The sequence below is a fragment of the Stegastes partitus genome, unplaced genomic scaffold, assembly GCF_000690725.1.
Source record: "Stegastes partitus isolate 25-593 unplaced genomic scaffold, Stegastes_partitus-1.0.2 Scaffold458, whole genome shotgun sequence".
NCBI lineage: Eukaryota > Metazoa > Chordata > Actinopteri > Pomacentridae > Stegastes > Stegastes partitus.
This window is the reverse complement of record NW_007578189.1, coordinates 331,457-356,593: the sequence shown is the minus strand read 5'-3', so window position 1 is coordinate 356,593 and position 25,137 is coordinate 331,457. Positions and strand designations below refer to the sequence as shown.

Genomic DNA, 25,137 nt, shown 5'->3' with positions numbered 1-25,137 from the left:
TGGATCACAATCGAGGATGATCGAAGCTGCTCAGGCGAACGGTGTATCTTCAAATTCTGACACATTTTTTATTTTCTCTTTTTTAAGTTTTCCTGGCATTAAAAGTTTGTCACAATGCACGGGACACATTTCACGGTTCTCTGTCCTTCTAGTCATGGTCGTTCTGTTTCCATAGAGGAGCAGGACTTTATATTGCAGAGAAAAATAAGCAACAGGAAATAAAAATGTGACAGCAGCGAATTTACAAAAAAAAAGCCCAGAAATCCTCCAGTTTTGATGCTGGAATCATCTGAAGACGCCACGAGTCAGACCGCTGCACTCCTGAGTTTAATGGCCTCAAAACCAGCAATTAAAGCAAACACTGATTATTAATTATTCACAACACGTCGTCCTGAGTCGCATCGTTCCTCTGAGAGAGCCGCCACATTAAATACAGTCCAGAATAGAAACGAACAGAAGCCTCTCCGGCTGATGTACGTTCAGCTCCATCATCAGTGTGTTTTTCCACCTTTAACCAACGTTCCTGACTTTTCTACTGATTTTAATGAAGAGAAATAAAAACTCACCACGGGGTCTTTGACTGTGTCCACCAGCCGGATGATGTTGGTTCCTCCTCGCAGGTTCTCCAGGATCTTGATCTCTCGCTTGATCTTCTTCTTCTTCACCGGCTGATGATAAAAACAGAAGGAGCAGATTCAACAGAGAGTTCTTTGGGTGCAAGACGAGGAAAATAAAACCACATCCTGATGGAAAAGCAGAAAAAAATCAACTTGTAGCGTCTAAGTGTCTGAGGCTGGTGTTTACATTTGAACAACCCTTTATTTTTGGTTAGTTTTTAGAGGTTATAAACTGGCTGTGAGCAGTAAACAGATGCAGCAGCGAGTCACGAGGGAGTTTATCTCTGGTTGGAGGTCATTTTAACGGATGTTACCGACTGTGGAAAGACGAGAAACATCTATTGATTCTTCTGCATGATCCTCTGCTACAGAGAGCTTCTATCAGAAATCTATAAGATTATGACTCAAAATCTGATCTGAGGGGACAGAAAACTTCACTGGCTGTTAATTAAAGGAGAGAAAAAAACGACTTGGATACACAAAAACAAATAAAGTTCCATCTCTGATCATCACATTTCGTAGAAAAAAGATCTGCTCAACCATCTCTGATTTGCCTGAAATTTTTATTACATAAAATACAGATATTTATAAAGATATCTGAGTAGTTTTAGCTTCATATATCAAATACTTTCAGATATTGTTCTTTTTAAAATTTTGCCCGTTGACTCACTGCAGCAGGTTTTTTGGCACTTTGAAATTTGAGGCTGATATCTTTATTATCTACATTTATTCTCTCTATTATCTGAGGAACTATTAAAGATAAAAACCTGAAATTTTCTGTTATTTCTCATCATGTCATTGATTCAGAATCTGTAATACTGAACAAATAGATCAAATAGTTTCTGATAATTGGTGAGTTGAAGAATGAAAAAAAAAATTGAAGCTATCATGAAAACGTCCATCTTTGAGCTCATTAACAAAAAATGAATAACGCAGACGTGAACTAGTGACGTTTTCTGAACAATTATGTAGCTGCAGGTCACAACAATACAAAAAAAACACCTATAAGAGTTTTTATAGTGAAATACTTGGTCATAAAGATGGAAAAAAAGTAAATTTTGCTTGATTTGGTAAAATGAGTTATATCACAAAAACAAAATATTAATATATCAGAATTTCAAAATGGTTCTAAAAACATAACTTTTTTTTAAACATATATATTTTAACCCCACTTTGTAGGCATAAACTTTCTATTTATTATTTGTATTATTTATAAAAGTACCACTGTATTCGTTTATCAGGACGACATCTGGAGAAAACACAGTGAATGTTACCGATCACACTGACTGGACTTTATTGAAGAACATCAGAAATAACTGTAAAAACTTTAATAAGTTCTGAAATATTGTCCTTCAAACAGCCTCAGAATTAAATGTGGGGGAAAAAAATGTCCAAAAAGTGTTTTGACAGGTACATTTTTTTAAAGAATCTTCTCATATATCAGGCTAAAATTTCACAGTTATATTTAAATATTTATAAGTTTATGATTAAAATAAAGTTTGGAGCAAATCAGAGCAGAAACTTTTCTAAAAAAGTGATGATTTAAGATGGAAGAACCTCATCGCCTGTGATCAGTCCAACTTTCTGAAACTTCCACACGATTATAAACGACTTCTACGTTCACACCGAGCGCCCAGTTTTAGAAACTTTCTAAAACACATTTCAATCTGGAGTCACAGAAACAGAGACGACGATGACCATAATCGCTGCTAAACCGTTCGTCTCCTGATTCGTCAGCGTCTTCACATGACCAGAACAAAACAAAGAAACCAGCTGCGGCTGCCAGACGTTAACTCAATATCGATAATAAATCCGATTACAGCCGCTGCTCGCGTCGTCGTGTCCGTTAGCAGACGCTCACATCGCTCAGGTTTCACCGCCGCTGCTCGTAGAGCCGACGAATTTGAGGAATAAACTTCTAATTCAGGAGTTTTCTTACAAATACGGGATATATTTTACAGCTCTGGTTCAACATGTATTGATTCAAAACATGTGATGGATCATTACAACACGAGGGATTATCAAAATAAAATCTCATGCAAAGATGAGAACATTTACATCTTTAAGTGGAAACAGAACAAATGTTTAAAAAGCTGTAATTGTCTGAAGTTGAATAAATTAAGTAATAATAGTGAAAATTTTAAAAATTCCGACAAGAAAGTAACAAGACTTTTCTTTAAACAATCTCTGGTTATTCACAGCATCTAAATATTTCACATTTTTCAACCAACTTCAATAAAATACCAAAAAATAAAAACTAAACTCTGAGTCTGACGTGCTGAAAGATTCATATTATTGTTTTAAGTATTTAAATATTACTTTAAAATGAAGCACTTTTCAATATTTACACCTGCGTCCCCGGTGAATTTTCACATGTAATGGCTTTCAAAGTATTCATTTACACAGATATTACTTCTAAAACTGAGCTAAAATGTTAATCTGGGAGGTTTTCTTTCAAAAACTCTGTTAAAAAATTAAAATCTATTACTGTGGATGGAGACTTTAAGCTTCTATTTCATTAACATACACACAGAAACAGCTCATTCCTATTTTTATAAGTAAATAACGTGTTTATTTGCCCATGTATATATTTATGACCACATTAATGCAACAGTAAATATGATTAATTAGGACTTATTTACTCGTCCCAGTGCAGCCAGACCATCCTCACTCTGCTGCCACCAATTTTTAATCCTCTGCTGGGATGTGAAGCAGCAGCATCAGGAGGTCTTTACTGGTTCAGCTGAACTCTGAGCTCCTCTGGTTTGAATCCATCGAGCACGAAGGCCTAAAACTCCACAGCTAAAGGTTTCCGTGCTGCTTTGACTTATCACCACAAACTCAATATTCTTCTAATTTGGACAGTTTTTCCAGATAAAACAACAAATCAAACGATGTCACGCTGATGTTTAATGGATTCGTCAGCCAGTAGATCAACTGGACAACATCAACCAGCAGACGACTGCTCGTTATGTGAAATTCAATCAATTATACTGAAATCGATGTTTTGTCAAACCTAATGTCTAAATTGCCGGTTTTGTTTCACCATCAGGCCAAAATATTCAAGTAACCATAACTCATGAAGAAACAAATCTGAAAATCTGAAACCAGGAGCTCAGCGATGTTCAGCATGTTTGCAAAAATAAAATCATTATTCAACCGTAAGAGTCTGTCAGGAGAATATTTGAGTGTTAATTGAAATCTACGGCAATTAACACGTGGAACAAAGCACTCGTTTTAAGTTAGCACGGTTTAAAACATGAAAACACCTTCATGCAAACTCTGGAGAATCCAAGAAATCAGTCTTAATGTTCACAAAATAATCAGATCTGGAACTAATAATGATAATTATTAGTTTTTGCAGATGTGAACTCAACTGAAAACTCATTTTTCTCTTTTAAATCTCTTTTTAAAACTCACTTTTATCTAAAAACTTTACTTAACAGAAGGTATTTGTCCCGATAGGTTCATTATTTATCCTATTTTAGATCAATGTTTTGGATTTTTGAACTTTAAATACTTGTTTTTTTTTTCCTGCAGGGACGAGAACAATGTTTGGAAAGGAGTTCTATACTTAAAGCTTTTTGTATTTTCATTTTCTTGAAGAAATTATTAACTTTTGTTTCATAAAATGTAAGAAAATTGTTAAAAAATACTGATCACAATTTGATAAAGTCCAAATGACTTGTTTTGTTTGAACAAAAGTCAAAGAAACTCAGTTTAGAGTCACAGAAGACAGAAAAGTAGAAAATCTTGAAGGGTTTCTGCTTCAAGTATCGTCAAAGGTTAGAGGTTAATTGATGTTAATTAATTAATCAGCTAATCTTTTAACTCTTGGTGGGTTTGAAAGACATGTTGTTCTAAAACTCAGCAAAATTCTGTCATTTATTGGAGTCATAATTTGTAAAAACTGAAGTCAAGTGTTGGATTTTCAACATTCAAACTGTCCCTGAACTAATCCTGAGTAACGTCCAGTTTAGATTATTTTATCATCATTACTTTAATCTTGTCTCATTTAAAACAAATCAGTGAATATAAACTGTTTGCAAAAACTAGATTCTACACAAAGCTTCCTGCTGCAGCTCAGACGCTCTCACTGCCTCAACTTTAACCAACATTCACACGACGTGACTGATCAGCCAGAAAGAGTAAAAACAGAAAAAACAAAGTCAGATTTTCAACTTTCTAAAAATCCATAAACATCCTCAGACTTTACTTTCAGTTTTCTCATGAAAAAAATGAACCAACTGTGACATTTCTTTAAACTCACTTTATTCTACAAGTGTCGTGTTTTAAAAAATTGCCAAAAAATAAACCGTTCGCTCAAACCAGATTCTGTAAAAAACGAAAAATTCGGCGGTCCTCGGTGCAACTGTGAAGCTGTGACTGACTCGGCTATGATTAACAGCAGCGTCACAAAAATTCAGAGACTTTTGGGCTGAACTGCAGGCAGTGTTTACACGATTCATTTGGAAACAGATTAAAAATGTAAATAATAGAATATCCACAGTCTATAGAGTCCATATTTTACACTCCAGTGTTGCTGACACCTGTGGACGTTGAAAAAATGTCGCACATGTTGATTTTAGGTTGTGCCATTTTTTGTAAAATAAAATAAAAAACTAAGAAATGAAACTTTGCTTTTTTACGCAATAACATAATGCACCGCTGGGCTTGTTTCTTCAGATTTATTTCAGGTGTAAGAACAGAAGTGTGGCGCTGTAGAAGTCTGAACTTTAAGTGCAGCTCTTGTGTCCTACGTTGAGCACATGATCCATGAAACCACATCTGTACATGTGAACGGTGCACATAGTCTTTAATACATCTACGTTTTATTGGACTTTTGTGGTTCTGTTTGTTTTTTCTTCACTGTGCTTCATTTCTGTCCCGCAGCTGACCAATAAAAAATAGCAACAGGAGCAAAAAACACCCAGAAACAGCTTGAAATCAGAAAAGCTTCACTGAACCAAACAGTTTTGCAACCAAACCTTCCAGCCACACATCAGAACATTTTAACAACTCAAGCCTCCAATTCCTCATATTTGACCTTAAAGCAGCTCGAAATCACACATGCAGGACATTGTGGTGCAGACGAGCTGCTCACCTTCAGGATCTTGACCACCACCTTCTCATTGTTGGTGATGTTGATGGCCTCGAACACTTCGCTGTACTTCCCTCTGCCCAGCTTCCGGACCAGCTGGTAGTCCTCCTGGTTGCTGTGGGGACAGAAGGGACAGCACTGTGTGAGAAAATTACATTTTCAGCGTCTGCATGCAGTGAAGTTGATGTCTGAGCCCTGAGCTGAGGAGATGATGGAGGATGCAGGAGACAGGAAGTGATAAAAGTGTCATGATAAAGCTCCATCTGCAAAGCATCACACATCCATTCTCATGCATGCAACCAGAGCAGTCTGCAGCAGCCACACATGTCCTCACTTCCAGTTGGGTACGTGGGCCTCGTAGTCCCAGTACTCCCGGGTCTTCAGCGTGTTCACGTCTGCATACACACGGGACTTGCTACCGGCCACCGGACCCGGCATGGCGAGACCCGTGGCTCGGAGTCACGGAGATCTGCCGGGGGTGTGGATGACGGAGAGAGAGTGTGTGGGTGGGTGTGGAGTGGATGTGTCCAGCCAGCTAGCTCCGAGAGGGAAGAGATCCCGCTGAGAGGAGGGAAAAAAAAAAAAAAAAGAAAAGAGTGGAGAGCCAGCCGGGGTTTGCTGCAGTCAGTGCCCGCCGAGCAGCGTCCCTTCGTGGGGGAGTGAGAAGCAGCAGAGTCGGTGTTGGTGGAGCTCAGAGGAACCCGCAGCTGAGATTACACACAGGCCCGGGGAGGCATCGGGGTGCTGAGGTAGAGAAGAAACGGAGCCCTGAAGGTGCACGGCGGGGCTGGAGGTGTAAATATGACGGGTTCAACCTCCGGAGCTAACGGTCCGCTCTCTCTCTCTCTGCGGGCCCCGAATCCGAGAGGAGACGGCGGAGGGGGGCAGAGGCTTCCTGCGCTACACGGTGGACGGTCGGGGAGGAGGCGGGGGACGCCCTCGGTGCTCCGGTGGTCGCTATCAATCAGCGGCTGATGTGACAGATCGGTAGCGGGGGTCGACCGGAGGGAGAAGGGGGGGTGGAGCGGCTCGGAGATCGATGTTGTTAGCTAACGTTAGCCAGCGATGCTACTTCAGCGCGGAGATGTCGCACCGACGGGGAGCGCTCGGCTCCGTGCACCACCGCTGGCCGAGCCCGCGTCATGTGCGACCGGCTGTGCGGGGTGGGAGGGGAAGCAGCGCCTCGCAGGCCCGGTGCCAGACGCCGAAGGAGGGCCCGGGATTCGGGGGGTTTCTCTTCTGCAGCCTCGGACCTCCCCGGTGGAGAGCGCAGGGAAGGGAAGCGGATTGCGATTGAAGAGGAGCGAGACAGCCGCCCGGATGTGAAAGCTGCGGGCTGCCGGGGTGAAGAGGAGGAGGGCGGCGTCGGAGCGGAGAGCCGCGACACAGCGACCCCTGCTGGCCGGCGGCCGGAGGTGGTGTCACACGTTTAACACGCCGTGTGAAACCAAGTCACTACTTCATTTCCTCTTAAAGTTTGGGATTGATTGATCATTTATAGAATATATTAAATCAATCAATAAATTAAGATTAGGTTGTTGTACATATATTACTTAGATTTAAGTGTCTTTTAAGGGGTAAATTAGGGAATGATTCTAATGTTTTGACAAAATGTAAAAGAAATATTTGATTTTTGTTTATGAAGCCTTGAACTGATAATTAATGCATCTGTACACATTTAAGAGTGGGTCACATATCTTTAAAACCAAGTCCCTCCTTCATTTCCTCTCAAAGTTTTGAAAATATATTCATTCTTTCAATAACTTCAGATTAAGTTGTTGGTATGTACTATATATATTATTTAGATGTAAGGTTTTTTTTGTCTCTTAAAGGGTAAATTAGGGAATAATTATAATGTTTTGATATGTTAATATTATTAATATTTCATTTTTGTTTACAAAACCTTGAACTGATCATTAATGCATCAGTATATATTTAAGGGTGGGTCACATATTTGTGTTTTTCTGTAAAATAAGGCAAAACCTATTCACTCCTTCATTTCCTCAAAGTTTAAACTTTGGGATAAATTGAATTTATTTAACATTTATTTAATATATAATTTAATAAATTGAATTTCCCTTCTAGGATAAATACAGTATTTTTCATTCATTCATAAATTGAGAATTTTTTAAAGTCTCATCAATTAATCAATGATTTAGATTAAATTGTTGTTATATATATATTATTTGTATTTAAATCTCTTTTTAGGGGTAAATTAGGGGATAACTATGATTACATTTTACATGTCAAATGTCAAAGAACGAATTACTATTTGTAAAGATACAGACTTTTGACATGGACATTATTCATAGTTAACAAATGTATTGTTTCTGTGATTTCTAGTAGTTATCACCTCTAATTTAACAAAACAGAGAAACAGTAAATTGTTCCAAAAATGATTTTTTAAAAAAGTTAACTTTTTTTTTCTTACAGTGTAATCAGAAGCGTTTGATGGTTGTATTCTTTCTACTTTATATTTGTGGCTCAACGTTGTGCAACAACATACAAGAACGTGTTTCCATGTATTCTAACAGAAAAGTCCAACAGATGTCCAGAGCAAAGCCTAAAAACAAACACAGAGCAGCTGATTTCCTGCACAAATAACTTTCAAGACTCGCATAAATGTATAAATGAAAAAAAGTTTTATTTGTTAGTGCTGTGTGTAATCGAATGCTACATACATACAGATAATCTTAGCATGAATGTACACGTACTGTACGTCGCCACAACGTTTTTTTCTTTTCAGAGTTTTGTTTTTCAACATCATTCACATAAACTACAGTACAATTTGAAAAAAGCTATAGGAGGGAACAGTGCTGTGAGCGGGGCGGGAGGAGGTCGGGGAGGATGGAGGGCTCCAGCACCGGTTCCCAGGGACAGAAACACAGGAACTAACACAGCAAGCATGCAGAGAGCAAGAGACACCAGGGTCTGACGGGGCTTTTTTAAAAATCAGAACTGAGGAAAACGGAGGACGGCGGGTGAGTTAACGGGTGCCTGAACTGACTTTTTAAACCACCGGTTAGAGTGCAGGAGAGATTTAATCATTTGTGCTTATACGGGAGGTTCTCCTCTCCTTGCTGAACCAGATATGGATCGTTTTGAAACCCAGGATTGGTGCGTCCTCAGAGTGGTCCGACCCAAACAATATAACACAGAACAGATGCACCACCAGCTTTACTAACTACTGACTGAGTGCTGCTGGGCTGGAGTTGAGTTTTTCTTTGGCTTTTAACATACACTCTCATTATTAGCATTATTATTATTAATACTAGACATATGTGAGGTCCTTGTCTGCACCTGGAGCGTCTATTTCTTATTGTGCACATCTGATGACGTGTCAGCACCGATTAACAAGTCCTGATGCACTTGCAGTTCTTGGCAAAATACGAACCCACCCTCACTGATTCCTGATATTCACCATGTGCGGAGCTATATTTTCATCTTTTAAACGGATCTACGTTTCAAAAAAGTGACGTCCAGAACACACCCCAAGGCCCTGGTCTCTCCCTCCAGGAATACAGATATTCATATCAATTTAAAGAATTAAAAGTAACATATGAGAAGAAATGTGAAACCATAAAAATAAAAGTACAGTACTTTTCTTTTACTTTAACTTGTTCTCAACGTCTTTTAAATGCCAGATTCATAAAATTAAAAATGCGACGGCTGCAAGCGACAACCGTCTGACCTCGTGTGTTGATGATGGACAGAAAGCAGAAGAAGAGGCAGAGGGCTTAAGGCGAGAAAAGAAAAGAATCGCAAGCAAGAATAAAACAAATGTTACTCCTCAGTTTGTATTAAATACTTTCCAATACTGCACTCAAACCTTGAATTAACAGTGGAAGAGTGGGAGGCGAGGGAGGAAGGGAAAAAGCTCCACAGACGAAGACAAAACAAATTTTAAAAAAAAAGGAGTGATGGCGTTTCATAGCCGACATGTAAACCAGCTCCAGGCTTCTTAAGCGCATCTAGAATCTCATAGCATTCAAAGAGGAGGAAGGCGTCATTCGCTCTGGTAACAGACACAACGTCAACATGTAACAGGAGAAAACATGAATAAGAATTCTTTCAAAAAAAATAAAAATACTGAACACAGAAAACCTGCAGAAACAGCTCTCAGACAGACCAGTAAGGTTAGTCGTTTAAAAAAGAAAACACACACAAAAGGCGCAGGTCTGTTGAAACGGTTCTACTACAATTCTCTTCAGTCTGAAGTTCCCTGTTTGACAGAAATACCGTTTTTACATTCACGCACTCAGACTCACGCGCAGGTTTCTCTTTGAGATTTCCCCGCGACATACTGGCACAGTCACTACGTGGACTACAAAAAACCACAAAAAAAGAGCATTTTGTCAAAACGTTTCACATGGTAAAAAGTAGCAAGAATACAAAACTGTTCTTCGATACATTTTTTTTTTTGTTTGTTTGTTCGTTTAAGAAAGACAAGTTTCCAACTCGTCCGGCTAAGTACACTCACACATCCAAGGTATGTACAGGCTGAGAGAGGAAATGGAACGTCGGACATTGTCGGGACACGTACGTCTAACAGCGCTGACCTCTGCAGGAATATGACGAGTGAAGCATAGATTTCTCTACGGGTTTATGTTGGAGACGGATATCAACCATTTGGGCTTTAAACTGATGGCTAACTTCGGCTGGTTGCGTCGTTCCGGCGTTTTGGTGTAAATCGGGAGTTGCCATGAAAATCACGGCGTGCACATGACAATGAGTTCACTGCAGGACGATACATTCCCAAATTACAGTGTGTGGCTTCACGAATAAGTCGAGGAGTTTAGAGGCAACTTCTTAAAAAAAAGAAGCATCAATACTAAAGCCCAGGAGGAAGTGAAGGAAAGGAGCAAATACAATGTTCAGGTTTTACTGCTCAGCAATGAAAACCAAAACAATTCCATCACATGAGGGGTGAACTACGAAGCAAGAGTACGTGGAGATTAAAGCTCTGTTTAAACCTGCTACATCACCATGGTAACTGATACTGCACAGCTACATCACCATGGTAACTGATACTGCACAGCTACATCACCATGGTAACTGATACTGCACAGCTACATCACCACAGTGACTGATGCTGCACAGTTAGATCACCATGGTAACTGATGCTGCACAGTTAAATCACCATGGTAACTGATTCTACACAGCTGACCTGCTCTGAAGGAGGTTCTGTTCAGAGTTTGGGATTTAAATTGGCTGTAAGATGCATCATTAGGCGGTTATTCTATCCGCAAACCTGTGGAGTTGTACGCTAATAATGAGACTGAAAAAACCCGTTCAGCTACAGTTGCACAAACTGTATGCTTTGTGTTGCCACAGGAACCTACGTGCATTTAGTTGGCAATGCAGAAAACGTGTAACTATGTTTTTCTAAACACTCCTGAACTGCTGCCAAGTCCGTTTTACACTGCTGATACTGCAGCTAATAGAACACGGTTTAGAAAAGTGATTAGTCTGTTGGTATTTATTAAAAATTATTTAATTTGGCCAAAAGCAAAAGGGATTTCTATGTATCCTTCAGTAAGGGACAGAGTCAGACCGAAATTCATTTTTTGAATTAACTCCAAAGTTTCAAAACTCTGATTTTGTTCTCTTTTTCTGTACCTGCTCAGGGACAACAGGTGCAAATTAGCAGCTCGCTAACTCTCGTTCATTTACTTTTAATTATGCACTGTCCCTGTAAAAATAAAGAAATAAACCAGCGACAAACAAAAATATGGAGCTGTCACATTAAAAAGAAGCAGCTGCACTCGCAGTTTCTAAGTGAGAAAACAAATACATTAACTTTAACAATTAAGTCTTCAACCAGCATTCCCCTGTTTCGTCATTTGCATTAAAAGTGTTGCTTTTTAGCCTCATATATTATTCTGTTCTTTATAGCTTTCCAGTGTAACAACTTGTTTCTTAGACCGAAGCAGGCGGCATGTGATTGGTCAATATGTGCAGAAGAAGAGTCACATAAAGCGTTAAAAAAAAAGAAAGTTGCAAACCACCGTCCTGATACTCGTTATCTCTGACTGTAATTTTAGGTTTTGTTGAGTCGGTTTATGCAAGAACAGCCTCTGTACGTCAAACTCGCTTCGTAGTTCACCCCAAAAACAAATGAATGAGTGGAACTTGCCAGTCTTCTGATACTAAACAGCAAAAGACTGAGACAAAGAGAAAAAGAAAGATTAGGGGAGAGGGAAATAAAAAACCAAGGAATGATCCCCCTCTAGTGGAATTCAACCTTCATGATTCAGTCACTGTTCCTTTATAAAAAAACTTTCTGCCAAACTACTTTAAACAAAAACAACAAAGGCTCTCTAATTCTGTCACGACAATGAGGAGGCATTTCAAATTCTTATTTCTTTTTCTGAGGGGAGAAAATCAGCGGGAATCTATCTGTTAAATCAGCCTGCATTATGGCACCTGTTTCTGTGTCAGGAAGTCAGTGTGACTGATGGAAGTTTAGTGGTCGTGGCCTTCTTCAATGTTTGAATGTGGGGTATAAAAAAAGAAGGAAAGATAGAAAACGTTCCTATTTCATGGAATGACAGACTTGGAGTGATGAGGACTGAGCAGGTCAGCAGAGCAACAACAACCTGATGTGGCACTGGTGGGAATGAACGTGATGATAACAGCCCAGGACAACGCCGAAGATGTGAATAATTTCAGGCTGAATTAATCGCCCAGACCGGACAGACGAGAGGAAAGAGTGTTTCAGGGTTTGTCTGTTCAAAGAAAAACGTCAGAGGGTCTATAAGCACTGGGGGACGGGGTAGCCGCCTCCGTCGGCCGTGTGCTGCACCGTGTGATCCTGCAAAGAGCCCAAGTCACTGAAACGCTCTCCACACCACACACACTTGAACTGGCCCTCTCTGGAGTGCGTGCTCTGGTGTTTGGTCAAGTGCTCGCGCTGTTTGAAGCCCTTGTTGCAGTGGCCACATTTGTACGGTTTCTCGCCCGTGTGCACGCGCCGGTGACGGTTCAGGTCCGACGAGTACTTGAAACGTTTCTCACAGTCCGGGCACTTCAGCGGCTTTTCCCGCGATGGGTCACAGCGATGCTGGACGAACTCCGACGAGGACAAGAAGCGGCGGTCGCAGAGCGAGCACTTGAGGGGCTTCTCTTGGCAGTGTGAGTTCTGGTGACGCTGTAACGTGGAGCTCTTCTTGTACCCTTTGCCACAAACGTCGCACTTGTACGGTTTGTCCGGCGAGGTGTTGGACGACTCGCCGCACTTGTGTCTGAGCAGCTCTCCTGACTGGCTGAACTCCTTCTGGCATGAGGCGCACTTGAACAGGTTGTCCATGCCGTGGACGTGCTGGTGGTAGAGAAGGTGAGAGGGCTGCATGAAGCCCTTGTCGCACAGGTTGCATTTGAACGGCCGGTCGGTGGGGTCTTTGTGTGTGCGTCTGTGGCGAACGAGTGCGTACTGCTGCTTGAAGCTCATCTGACACTCGTCACAGTGGAAGGGACGCTCCTCTGAGTGCGTTCGCTCGTGTTGCCGAAGGTCAGACGGCCGCTTGAAACCTTTGCCGCAGGTGGCGCAGCGAAACGGCCGAGAGCCCTGCGGGTGACAGGGGTGGTGCAGCAGCTCCGACGACTCCTTGAAGTGCAGCTCGCACAAGTTGCATTTGAATAAGTGCTCACCAGAGTGAACGTACATGTGGCGCACCAGGTGGGAGCGGTGCTTGAAGCTCTTTTCACAGACGGCACACTTGAAAGGCCGTTCGTTGCTGTGCGTTCGCTGGTGGTGCTGTAGGTGCGACGACTGGCTGAAGGCCTTGTCACATGTGTCACATTTGAAGGGTTTCTCTCCCGTGTGCACCCGCTCGTGTCGCGTGAGTTCTGAGAGGTGCTTGAAGCCTTTCTGGCAAACAGAGCATTTGTACGGCCGGTCTCGTGCCGAGGGAAAGGGGAGGATGGACGAGCTGCTGCTGGCTGACGCTCCGTCACTGCTGGGCTGCTGGGAACTGTTTGAGGAGTTGGGCGTGGCGTTGCCAGAAGACCCGGGTCGGTAGGTCTTCTCACATATTGAACACTTCATTGGGTTGGTGCTGTTGTGTGACGTGTGGTGCTGAGCTAGAGAGGTGAGTAGAGAGAAGCCCATCTTACAAACTCCACACACAAACGGCTTCTGCTCCACCTGAACACACTGGTGCTCCAGCAAGTCTGTCGCCTGATGGAAAATCTTCATGCACTGGGTGCACTGGAACGACCGGTCCTGACTCACCATGCACTGATGTTCATGAGGGTTTGCCAGGTGGGAGATATCATGTCCACAAGCCCCACACTTGTGGCCTCCCTCCGCCCCGACCTGCAGGGAGGTCTGCTGGGCCTGGGCGGGGTGCTGCTGCTGGCCCAGCTGCCCGCCTCCGTGCTGCTGCTGACCGTGCTGGCTGTGCTGGCCGTGCTGGTTCTGCTGCTGTAGAGACGTCGCATCTGGCTGCAGGACGATGCCGTACACAGCGCAGCCCAACGCGTTCTCAGCTCCTGGAGGGATGGTGTGGACGACCGGAGGTGGAGCAACCGTATGCTGCTGCCAGGCCTCGGTCATGCGGGCTCGGGTGTAGGGGTTCAGTTTGGCAGCTGGAGTGGCCCAACTACAGCGAGAAGACAGATAAGCAGGTATTTTGAGTAACAGACTAAAGGCTTCTGAGTGTGTCAAGGAGAAAAGAAAAAACACTCACTCCATGTCTGCAAGTGGCACTGAAGAACCGTAGACGGTGCTCGGTGAAGGGGCCGTGACGGAGGATTTAAGGGCAGCAAAGTGCAGATGAGAACAGCTGAGTAGAGCGCTTTAAGGAAATCCACGTCTTTCACTTTATCCTTCCCCTTCAAGTTTGATCTGTATGAGAAACAGAACAGAGATGAATCAGAGTGGCATGTGCAGAAAGAGGTCACTTATTAACAACAGCGTCTTTGGGTTTTAAGCTTCAGCACCATGTCGTATGTCCAACATCCTGCCCATGTGTGGGGAAAATGCTTACCAAAATGTAAAAAGATCGCACATTTGCAATGTCGTCAGCTGCAGCAGGCAGTTGGTGTAAATTCAGCAGAAACGGAGCCTTTAAAAGTTGTTGTAGATGCTGCAATATGAGGTTTAAAACAGCTGAGTGTCAGATTGTGCAAACACACCTGTAACAAAACACATTTCTCCTCCTCAGTAACCAACTCTGAAATTAAAACGTGGGTGACAAAACCAGTTGTTCTGCCTGGACGACTGAGGCTGGAGATTGAGTACTTAGTAAACAGCCCTGTTCATCTGTAATTGTGATTTTGCAATAAAGCCGTTGCAAAAATGACAATATTATTGCTCAAAAACACAAGTGGTTTTGGTTCAAGCGGCAGATCAACTCCACACTACTTGACACTTGCACATTTGGACCGAGCATGTGTGGTTACGGAGCTCGTCCTTGTTAAGCATCTGATAGCAGACAATTAACTAATTAACTCGGGTAAGACTTGAAGGCTGTGGATATGCAGGAACGTGGTGCAGACGAGGCCAGAAGATGTGGAGGAAGAGTTATTGTCTGTTGCTATAGTTACATTAGGCTGAACTTGTACAGAATATAGTGGGGGTTTTTTCTCATCAGCAACACAGACAGCAGATTTGATCTGAATCTTTTTAGTTATTTATTTTGGTCTACTGTGTTATGGGACTTTATAGGTGAACTTTTCCCCTCACCTGCACCTGCACCTCTTCTCCTAAACTAGTAAAAGAATCGGTCGACCAGAATACAGAGCATTACAAACCTATTAGATTTACTAATCGGACTCCAGCTGGTAGCTGAAAGGGCAACTCTGGACAATTTTAGTTGTCAACTATGTTTTTGATTAATCAATTAGTTTAACAAAAATTGTAAAAAAAAATATAACTGTCAGTTTTCCCCAAAGCCCAATACAACGTCCTCACATGTCTTGTTTTGAATAAAATTCAAAGATATTCACTTTACGGCCATACAGAAGGAAATAAACAAAAAAACATTCACATTTAGGAGGCTGCACTCAGATTATTTTCACTTTGTTTTAAGCAAAATTACTCAAAACAACTGGCAATTAATTTAATAGTTGACAGTTCGCTGATTAACCAACTAATTGTTAGAGCTTTATTAGACCTAAGGTATAATAGGACGCATGATTACAGCTCTGGAAATTATCATAAATTAGACTAATTCAAGGCTCCCACGCACTCACTGTGATGCTAATGTGGTTTAAGCATAGAAAAAAAAAAGTTAGAGGAGACCACTGTGTCTCATTTTATAAAAGTTTTACTAAGAAATATCTTTAAAAAGCTGTAATTATCAGGGGAAAATCCCTGAACATCATACTACACCCTGGCAGCAAAAACAACGCTTGCACACATGAATGCCTCCATAAAACACGGAAGGATGGCACACTTGCTTTTGCAATGTTCTTACATCAGCTGCAGCAGGCGGTTTGTGTAAATTCAGCGGAAAAGAAGCGCTGAAAGTTGTTGAGTGATAGTGTAGATGTTGTAATACTGTGTTTTAAAACAGCTGATTGTCAGACTGTGCAGACAAACCTGAAACTAAACACCTTTACCTCCCTGAACAACAAACAACTCTGGAAGGCAAAGTGTTCATCAAACCACCACATCCTTCATGTTTATTATCCAAAAAGCATCGACCTACAGGCACAAACGTGGGAGGAATCTCAGGGATGATCGGTACTTTTTGTGGCTAAAAACATATCCCAGTTCAGTTAAATTTCGGTTGTAAACAATGAGATACTAGAAGATGTGCAACATCCGAGAGAGCAGAAACACGCAGCAAGTGGACTCATTAACATACACAGTTGGACAACAAACAATTAGGCTGCATGTTTATTTAAATGTTATTTTATCGGCTGTGCAGGTCCACCCCTGTCTATGCAGAAATCCAAATGCTCAACGATTCGCGGTTTAAAAAAAAAAAAAAAGTGGAAGGCAGCGTCTGCGCATCATAACGTTTTTGGTCTCCAGGCAAAGATCACTGTAACCAGGATAGCTTAGCTTAGCTAGCATAGCCGCTTGCTAAGGAGCAGGATGGACGTAACGTTAGGGGGCTAACAGGAAAATAACAGGCAGGTAGCGGCGGCAGCAGCGTGTAAACAACAACAGAAAACCCCGCTTTTACTAACCTGGAGCGTCCAGTCGAGCCCGCCGAGCGCGCCCCGATAAAAAGCCAGCAGGTTAGCCGCTCCCCCGGATAACGTTAGGTCCCTTCCTCACATCCGTGCTCGGCTGCTTCTCTTGTTCGGGCGCTGTGGCTCCGGGGGCCGAAAAAATGGCAGTTACGGGTCATTAAAATGAGCGGAAATTCTCCCGCTATTCACCCACGAACGGCATCGTTTCACACAGACGTTTCTCCGAGCCTCAGGGCGTCCTCTCTGCCGGCGGACTGATGTGCATTTTGGTATAATTTGCTAGCTAGCTTGTCGGCTAGCTCCGGAGCCGCTGCCCGCGCACGGGAACATGAATAAACCAAGAGTTAATTGGCACGCTCACAACACACACACACACAGATACACGAAAATACACACATGTACACACCGTAGTGTAAAATTCTGCAAAATTATTCTCATTCACCCCATTTATAACAGGAATAAAAAAGAAATCATCTGTAAAAAAAAAAAAAAAATCTTAAAAAAAATAAAATAATCTGATATCGTCCAGTTTATATAAATTTCAATAAAAAAAACTTTATTGATCCTCTAAGATAATTGCAGTCTTACAGCAGCACTTTATGTATCACAAAAATGTACACGAAAACACAATTTTAAAATATATACTAGATGTTTTTAAAAGTTTGAAATTATACATACACACACACACACACATATATATGTACTAGATTTTTTTTTTTGAAAAAGTTTTTAAAAAATATAATAAGAATAGCAATAACTATCAAAACCCCAATACCTAGCTTGTGGGGAACATTCCCACAACAGCAAAGTTCTACTACTTTTTTCAGCTGGAACTTTTAATTCCCAGAATGTTCTTCTTAAACTATATTATATTTAAATGTTCTCAAAACTTGAAGTTACACTGAGAGCGTTAGTCCTCTGTTGCAATGTAACACTATGGAACGTTTTATAGATTCTACACTATGTTCCCACAATAACATCCCCAAAAACATCCTCAGAACATTAATGGCATGATGTTCAACTTTTCGTTAATATATCACAGTACAGGAACATCTTATAAAGAACATTCCTATAACATTTTGATAACATCTTGAATTTGTTTTTCTGAATGTTGCATTGAGAACATTCCTTCTTTTTTTTTTTAATCAGTGTGGAAACATTTTATAGAATAACACTCTAAAATGTGTTCCCTGAACAAAAAGGCAAAATGTTCTGCCTTTAGTATATCACAAAACACGAACGTTAAAAAGAATTCTGTAGACATCTGTCCATATGTACTGTTTATTTGTCAGGACCTGGTCTAATGTGGTCTGTATGCAAAAAAAAAAGCCCCCAACCAAAATAAAAATATATATAAATCCAGACAGATAGATCACAGGTTGTACAAATAGGCGTTTGTGTAAAGACAATGTAGTGCAGATTTGACCCATCTTTATGTAGTGGTTTTGAATGTAGACCTGGTCTAATATGGTCCAGGTGTAAGACAAAGTCCCATTTTTGCATTTTTGTAAATAGAATAAAGGTCTCATAAATGTGTAAGTAGGTTCTGACTGCACTAAGGATTTACCTAAAATGTTTAGCAAAATTTTACATCAATAAAATGTGTAAAAATAATGAATAAGTCATTCAAAGCTGCAATTTAAGTTGTTTTCATCTTTACTCTTAACTCCCAACTCGGAAGAGAACTTCAGCTCGGTCCTGTCTGTGTTTCTGTCGGACCTTTATTCTGGTTACAACAGATTGTTTACACCGGAAGTGTTGCACTGAAGCCGCCGGAACTTAAACTACTTCACTAATCCCTGTCAGTCGGTCTTTCCTCAGTGATTTACTGATTAAAATAAGAGATGATGTCCCGGTGCAGCAGGTAGCTGAGGATGCTGGTCGGCTACAGCAGCTCGGAGGAGGACAGTGAAGCCGACGGTGAAGTGGCAGCAGCGGCTACTCGCGGCCAGAGTCTCCCGCGAAAGTGGAGAGAGGAGGGAGATGATGATGATGATGGTGGTGGTTTACCGGCGAGGAAGAAACTCAAAACGGAAGAAGAGGCTCCTAAAACCAGGTGTGTTTAGTCACCGCCCGGCCTGATCTCAGGTGTCCAAGTGTTAGCATAAAGAGCTAACCGTTAATGTTAGAAAGTTAGCCGGAAGATAGAAAACACCCGAAATGTGGTGTACAGACACTTAACTTTGCCCCGAAAATAGTTCTGCAATCTTTAAAGACTTTTATAATTATTTAAAGAAGAAATAATCTGCCAACTTAGTGACAGAAACTATTTTAACTCGTTTTCCAAGTTCAGAGAGTCAAAACAAAGATGGCGGCGGCTTTACAGACAGAAAACAACATCGCGATTTGGTTAAATAAATCTTTCCTGTCGTTCTGTAAACGGGTGTTTTTCCACCCAGATGGTTGGAAGAGTCTTTGAGGATTTGGGGAATACCTTTAAACAATCCAGAGTGTTTTTAAACGGTCTCCTGGACGATTTGAAGTTCCCATGTGTTAGCTTACTCATACAAAACCAACTGTTAGCTCAGTAAGCTGAATGTTTGCTAATACAAGACATGGGGGCACAAACTGGGACTGCAGTGGTTTTCTGAGGGCTTTAGGTAGGATGAAAGATAATTAAGATGCTGCGAAACACCAAAGGGTATTCAAATTGGCCATTAACAACTCTGAGTGTCCTCTAGAGCCTGAGAAATGCTGGATTTGGGGGTCAATAAACCAACAACAAAATATTCATAACACACAGATTTGAAAGTGTTTTATAGCATCGCTTTGGGAAAACAAAATATTTAAAAATGACACTGGTTTGTGCAAAACCACAAGAGCCGTTTCTCACAATTTTCTGGTTTCAATTAATAAAGAAAACAACTGACAGATTAATCCATTATCTATACACCTTAATCCTCACTAGGGTCGTGGGGGGCTGGAGTCTATCCCAGCTGACTCAGGGCGAAGGCAGGTTCACCTGGACAGGTCACCAGTCTATCACAGGGCCACAGTTATACACAGACAACCAAGCACACTCACATTCACACCTACGGACAATTTAGAATCACCAATTAACCTCAACATGTTTTTGGACTGTGTGGGAGGAAGCTGGAGAACCCGGAGAGAACCCACGCTGCACGGGGAGAACATGGAGACTCCACGCAGAAAGATCCCGGGTGTCCTCACCGGGACGCGAACCGGGGATCTTCTAGCCGAGCCACCTTGCCGCCCCACTGACAGATTAATCAGTAATGAAAATAACTACGTTAGATGACAGGTTGTATCGACATAAATATACAAGTTTCACCGATTTCTAATCCCACAGTGGGGAAATTTGAATTGTTACAGCGGCAAAAGAGATTGAACATATACATAAGTACCAGCACATATTAGTGGTATTGCATAGATTCTTTCATGGATTAAAACACTGAGAGAAGTATTAATATTTCACAGATTGTTAATATTATACTAGATTATTATTTGCAATGCAGCGTCTGTGATATTTGACCAGTTTTCTATCCAATACTCTTATATAAAGATTGTCTTCTATCTTGAAATATTGAGTGATTGCGGGAGCTTCTTCAGACCCGACGTTGCAGCAACTTAAGTGTGAGAAAATCATGTCATTTATAAAACTACATTCAGAGTAAATGGGTTCATAAGAGTCTAATCGTATGTAAGTGTCTTTGTGGAAACTTGCCAGTATGTCTCAAATGTTAGCGTATGGCCAGGACTACTTAAGAATCATGTGTGATATGACCTTTAAATGTGACTTCCTCTTGATAACGACCCAGCCCTGATTAGATGTATTGATATAATGAGGCAGCGTGTTAACTGTGCTGTGTTTGCTGCAGGCTTCCTCTCCCCGGCAGCCTGCTGACCATGTTTCCAGATGAAGTGGACCCACACACTGAAGACAGCTCTCTTCATGGCGGACGCATCCGCTCCTTCAAACACGAGCGAGGAAACTGGTCCACCTACGTTTACTTCCCATGTGAGGCCAGCACAGTGTGCGACTGATTATCAGCAAAAGTCCCGTCCTGATGTCTCACGTTGTCCTTGTTTCTCTTCACACCAGACGATCCTGAGGAGGAGTTTGAGGAGCTGCTGGAGGAGCTGCTGTCGGCAGCATCTAACAGAGGCGTGCTGTTAACCCAGCAGGAGGAGTTTCACCTCAGTTTGTCCCAGACGGTGGTGCTCAGACATCACTGGATCCAGCCCTTCACTCAGAGCCTCAGGGCAGGACTGGCAGGCTGCAGAAGGTTTGTTCACCTGCTCGTGATCGAGTACAAGTTAGTCAGAAAATGAACAAAACAACACTTGTGCGCAGCTCATGGCAGTAATGCAGATATCCTCCTACTATACAGTGTCTTATGGCAGTTTAGTGATTCAAAATGATGTCTTTTTGTAGTTTAAATGTATGTTTTCCTGTCATATACTGTCCAGGAAATCGAGGCATAAACTCCCAAGTACAACAAATAAAAAATACAGAAAATATCTTAATTTTTACTCCACTTGTGTCAGTTTCAGACCACAAGCTGCCACAGGAGTGTCGGCAGCTGTTTGAATCACCACTGATCCATATCTGCTGGCATTTCTGTGGCATCTCGTGGAGTGGAGCCACATGCAAGTGTGTGTTTTTATAATTTCTACTTTCTTTTTATGCAAGTTTACTGCTTGACTGTCACGATGCCTGCAGCATTGTTATGTTGTTGTTGGATAGCAAAGCTTCTGCTACGTTCAGTAACAAATGTGCCAGTAGTTAAAGTAAAACGGACTCGCATGTGCTGCAGAACATACAGTTTACTCCAGAGCTGCTTTAAAATATATATATATATCAGGAAATGATGTGAAACTTATATGAAAGGCTGATTTTAGTGTGTTGCTGTGTTTGTTGCCAGGTGTGTGAGTTCAGCAGGAAGACTGAGGGTCTACTGTAACGCAGAGAAGACGAGGTAAAGTCAGACCCTCTAACTGTGGCCAGAAATACAGTCCAGACTCTGTTTCTGTGCCAGTATTTAAGCCTGATATTTATGACCCTTTAGTTTTCTCTACCGGTTGTTATCGAGGCGTCTTGCTGCACCTCATGCTGCCACGTGTTTAGATTCGCTCTTTATCGCTTCACATTTCTGGCAGTTTTATTCCCTTCTCACTGGCACTTTTCCCTTTTGCTCCGATCTGCATAGTCTGTCCAGTCTGTGATTTATTTCTACAATGTCACAGCTTTCAACGGCGTTAGAAGAGCTTTAACACCCACGCAGTTCTTTTTATATCGGTGTTAAACCAACTCAAATTAAAGCTGAGACTTGGCACCATAATGCAGGATCCACGACTTTATTTCAGAGTGAATGTGCCAAAGAAGAGAGACTGAAGAACAGAAATGTCTAAAGCTTGTATTGTTTTATGGCAGTGGGCAAATATTTGTGAAAAAGATGCTTTGATATGTACAGATTATGATATGTGCAGAGTCTTTTTCTGTTTTTAAATCTTTCTCCATCCGCTGCAGGACGTTCCTGGGGATGGAAGTGTCTACTGGGCACGCTCAGTTGTTGGACCTGGTCCGGGTTGTGGACAAAACAATGACAGAGTTCCGCCTGGAAACTTTCTATAAGGTCAGGAATCGTTTAGCATCAACACAAACACAGATTATAGCACAGGAAATCTGCAGCTCTGTAAAATAAAACCTCAGTAAATACAGTAAATCTGCAGCTTGGCAGTTACACTTTCATTTTATTTGTTCATTTAACTCTCTGAACTTTATGCACTTACTGGATGTGTTTTGCTCCTGTTGAGTGTTTCCTCACTGTTGCTTCATTTTTCACTGTCATATAAAGTCCTGCACCTCTTTGGAAACAACCATGACGAAGGAGACAGAACTCAGAAAGAGTTAAAATCCATAAATCAAAAAGAAAACATAAAAGTTGGATTTCTCTGATTATTTTGTTCACAAAAATTGAAAAAAACCTGGAATCAACATGCGACATTATTCCGAGGGCCAACAGGAATTACCAGTTTTATAAATAAATAATGAAAAATGACGGCTCTATCTGCTGTAGATAAGTCTTTACTTACACTTTTAATTTGTTTTTTCATAACTGTTCCGTGTAAACACAGCCTGCAGTTCAACCCAGTTCAACCAAAAAGTCCCAGATTTTTAGTCGTGTGACTTTATGTTGCAGCCGAGTCACTGATGACTTCAGGGCTTCGCAGGAGAACAAAGAATTTTTAGCTTTTTTACAGAATCTGGTTTCAGCAAACGGCTAATTTTAAAATTTTAAATGACACATAAATTAAAGCGATTTTGACCAAATAATCACAATTTGAAGCTTATATCTGAAGTTTTCTGACAAAAGCTTTAAGTGATAAGAAAGTGGAAAATCTGACAATTAAAGTTTCTGATTTTTATAAAGATGCATTTTAAATCCACCGCTGAGCTCTGAGCTGATCGAGCTGCTGTGTTTTATATTAAACCAGCTCACACACAGTTGGGTACGTTGGTGATGTAGAAACGATTCTGAGTCCCTTTATCATTTTAAATCATTGAATCTCTTAAAAACATTCACGTCTCATCACTGTCATGCTGCTGTGTCCTCCAGGAACCTTCGTTCCACGTCAGTCTGGCCTGGTGTGTCGGAGACCAGACGGTGCAGATCAAGGAGTTCATACAGGAGCTGCAGGTACCGACCAGTTCACTGCTCCTCATAATTTAACGTGAATCTGAAACGTGGTGCTGTCATTATGTGTTTGGCACCAATAAAATTTCAGCTGAAAAAAAAAACAAATATATTTAAAAACATCTATTTTTTCATCATATTTGTATTTGAATTGTATTGAATTGTTTTTTTCAGCACCAGTTTTTCTTTCAGTGCCGAGACAACTTTTTTAAATGCAAATATACGGGAAAAAAGAAAAGAAAAAGAACATATTTCTTTAAAAGAAAATCAGATTGTCTTTATATTTTTTTGTATTCTGATGCACTTTTCTGTGACAATCATCAGATTTTTTTTTTTTTTTAAAAGCCGTCTGTACTTTTTTCTGGTTTCAATTCCAGTTTCTCAATTTCTTTGCTTCGTTTTTCAGTTCACTTTTTAACGTATTCATGAGACATTTCTTTTGGTGCCAACCTGTACCGTCGGTGTTCTGAATCCATAAAACGTGGAACAGAAAAGAGAAACTGATAGTTTGGTACTTTTTCCAGACTCGGTGGTTTTTAGTGTCACGAACCTGCAGGAGACGGTTGAACGGTTCAGACCAAAGTTATCTGATAAACCTCTAAATCCTGAAACACTCAGTTCAAGTAGTTCTGACAGAAGGACAGACTTGATTGTAGATTTCTGTCTGATTTTTTTGTTTGTTTCAGACTTTGATAGACGACCGTGAAGACGGGCCGTTTGTGCTGCGGTTGGACGGCGCAGAGCTTCGCTGCCGGACTGGAAACAAGACTTTTCGCTTCCCTCTGGAGCCCTAAAACTGAAACTGGTTGTCGGTTCCCACAATGCAAAGCTACGACAAGGACTCAGCAGTTTCTATACGGCTGTTACTCAAATGTTGAAGGGTGAGAAACGGTTCAGAAACACCTGCCGACAGACGTGTGACGTCCCAACAAAGACAATCAGCAGTCGTTTGTTCTTCCTGCATTATTTATTACTGTTTATAAATAAAGCTTTACTGGTTTTTACTTACTTTTCTGTGTGCATTAACGGTGACAACAAGCTTTTTAAAGAGTTGCGGTGCTTAAGTGAGACGTAAGAAAACCTCACTGAGACGAAACTGTCGACTTAATCAGCGCTGAAACCTCAACGAGTCATTTACAAGAAGACGGAGGAAGTGATTGGTCATCGCTTAAGATGGTTAAAATGACTGTTGTGTTGGTTTTACTCAGCATCTTGGGGGTTGATACAGAAAAACTAAAAGAAAAACGAGAAACCAGCGAATAAATGAAGCCAGTCAGTTTTCAGGTGTTTAAAAAAAAAAAAAGTAATTTAAAGACGGATTGAACTGTCTGAGGAGCAGAAATACATTTTAATTCCATACAAAATCCGAAACTAAGAGAACTTTCAGTGACACATTTATTGCTTTCTATTGCAAGTTTCCTGAATTCTTCTGTTTAAACATCCAAATAAGAGATTAACCATCAAAATACGCCCAAATTAGCATTAACTTCCAGAGCAAATCAAGTTCAAAAGTTTGTTTTTTGTTGACATATTAAGAGTTAAAGGAGAATTTTTGATGCATCTTTCTATCAATCGATAAATCAGAAAATACTGCCAGAAAAAAAAACACTTT

The 25,137-nt window shown here is 41.1% G+C and overlaps 3 protein-coding genes across 4 annotated transcripts in view; 1 reads left to right on the top strand and 2 right to left on the bottom strand.

Moving 5' to 3' along the window:
• Window positions 1-6,985, bottom strand: part of csnk2a2b (casein kinase 2, alpha prime polypeptide b) — a 22,177-nt gene extending 15,192 nt beyond the window's left edge. The window contains exons 1-3 of the mRNA XM_008286534.1: window positions 6,053-6,985; window positions 5,722-5,833; window positions 567-668 (exon numbers count right to left, since the gene is read on the bottom strand). Coding sequence (XP_008284756.1) covers window positions 567-668; window positions 5,722-5,833; window positions 6,053-6,156 — 318 coding nt within the window. The 5' untranslated portion in view covers window positions 6,157-6,985. The remainder of the gene's footprint in view (window positions 1-566; window positions 669-5,721; window positions 5,834-6,052) is intronic.
• A 1,356-nt stretch (window positions 6,986-8,341) lies between these two features.
• On the bottom strand, window positions 8,342-17,198 carry znf319b (zinc finger protein 319b). 2 transcript variants are annotated; one of them, XM_008286531.1, is made up of 3 exons: window positions 16,861-17,198; window positions 14,409-14,566; window positions 8,342-14,321 (listed from the first exon to the last, which is right to left on the bottom strand). In XM_008286531.1, exons 2-3 carry the CDS (start codon window positions 14,411-14,413, stop codon window positions 12,473-12,475), a joined length of 1,854 nt encoding a protein of 617 aa, XP_008284753.1. In that variant the 5' UTR covers window positions 14,414-14,566; window positions 16,861-17,198; the 3' UTR covers window positions 8,342-12,472. The 2 variants fall into 2 exon arrangements, with proteins under 2 accessions (XP_008284753.1, XP_008284754.1); XM_008286532.1 differs by lacking the exon at window positions 16,861-17,198 and adding an exon at window positions 14,709-15,212.
• A 1,434-nt stretch (window positions 17,199-18,632) lies between these two features.
• On the top strand, window positions 18,633-24,533 carry usb1 (U6 snRNA biogenesis 1). Its single transcript, XM_008286530.1, has 7 exons — window positions 18,633-18,922; window positions 20,706-20,845; window positions 20,930-21,113; window positions 21,753-21,806; window positions 22,358-22,463; window positions 23,448-23,528; window positions 24,212-24,533. Exons 1-7 carry the CDS (start codon window positions 18,741-18,743, stop codon window positions 24,317-24,319), a joined length of 855 nt encoding a protein of 284 aa, XP_008284752.1. The 5' UTR covers window positions 18,633-18,740; the 3' UTR covers window positions 24,320-24,533.
• The last annotated feature ends 604 nt before the right edge of the window (window positions 24,534-25,137 follow it).

Coding starts and splice junctions, on each gene's coding strand:
- usb1 (XM_008286530.1), top strand. CDS start 18,741: ATGCTGGTCGGCTACAGCAGCTCGGAGGAGGACAGTGAAGCCGACGGT. Junction 21,114..21,752: donor GGACTGGCAGGCTGCAGAAG/GTTTGTTCACCT, acceptor GTTTGTTGCCAG/GTGTGTGAGTTCAGCAGGAA. Junction 21,807..22,357: donor TGTAACGCAGAGAAGACGAG/GTAAAGTCAGAC, acceptor CATCCGCTGCAG/GACGTTCCTGGGGATGGAAG.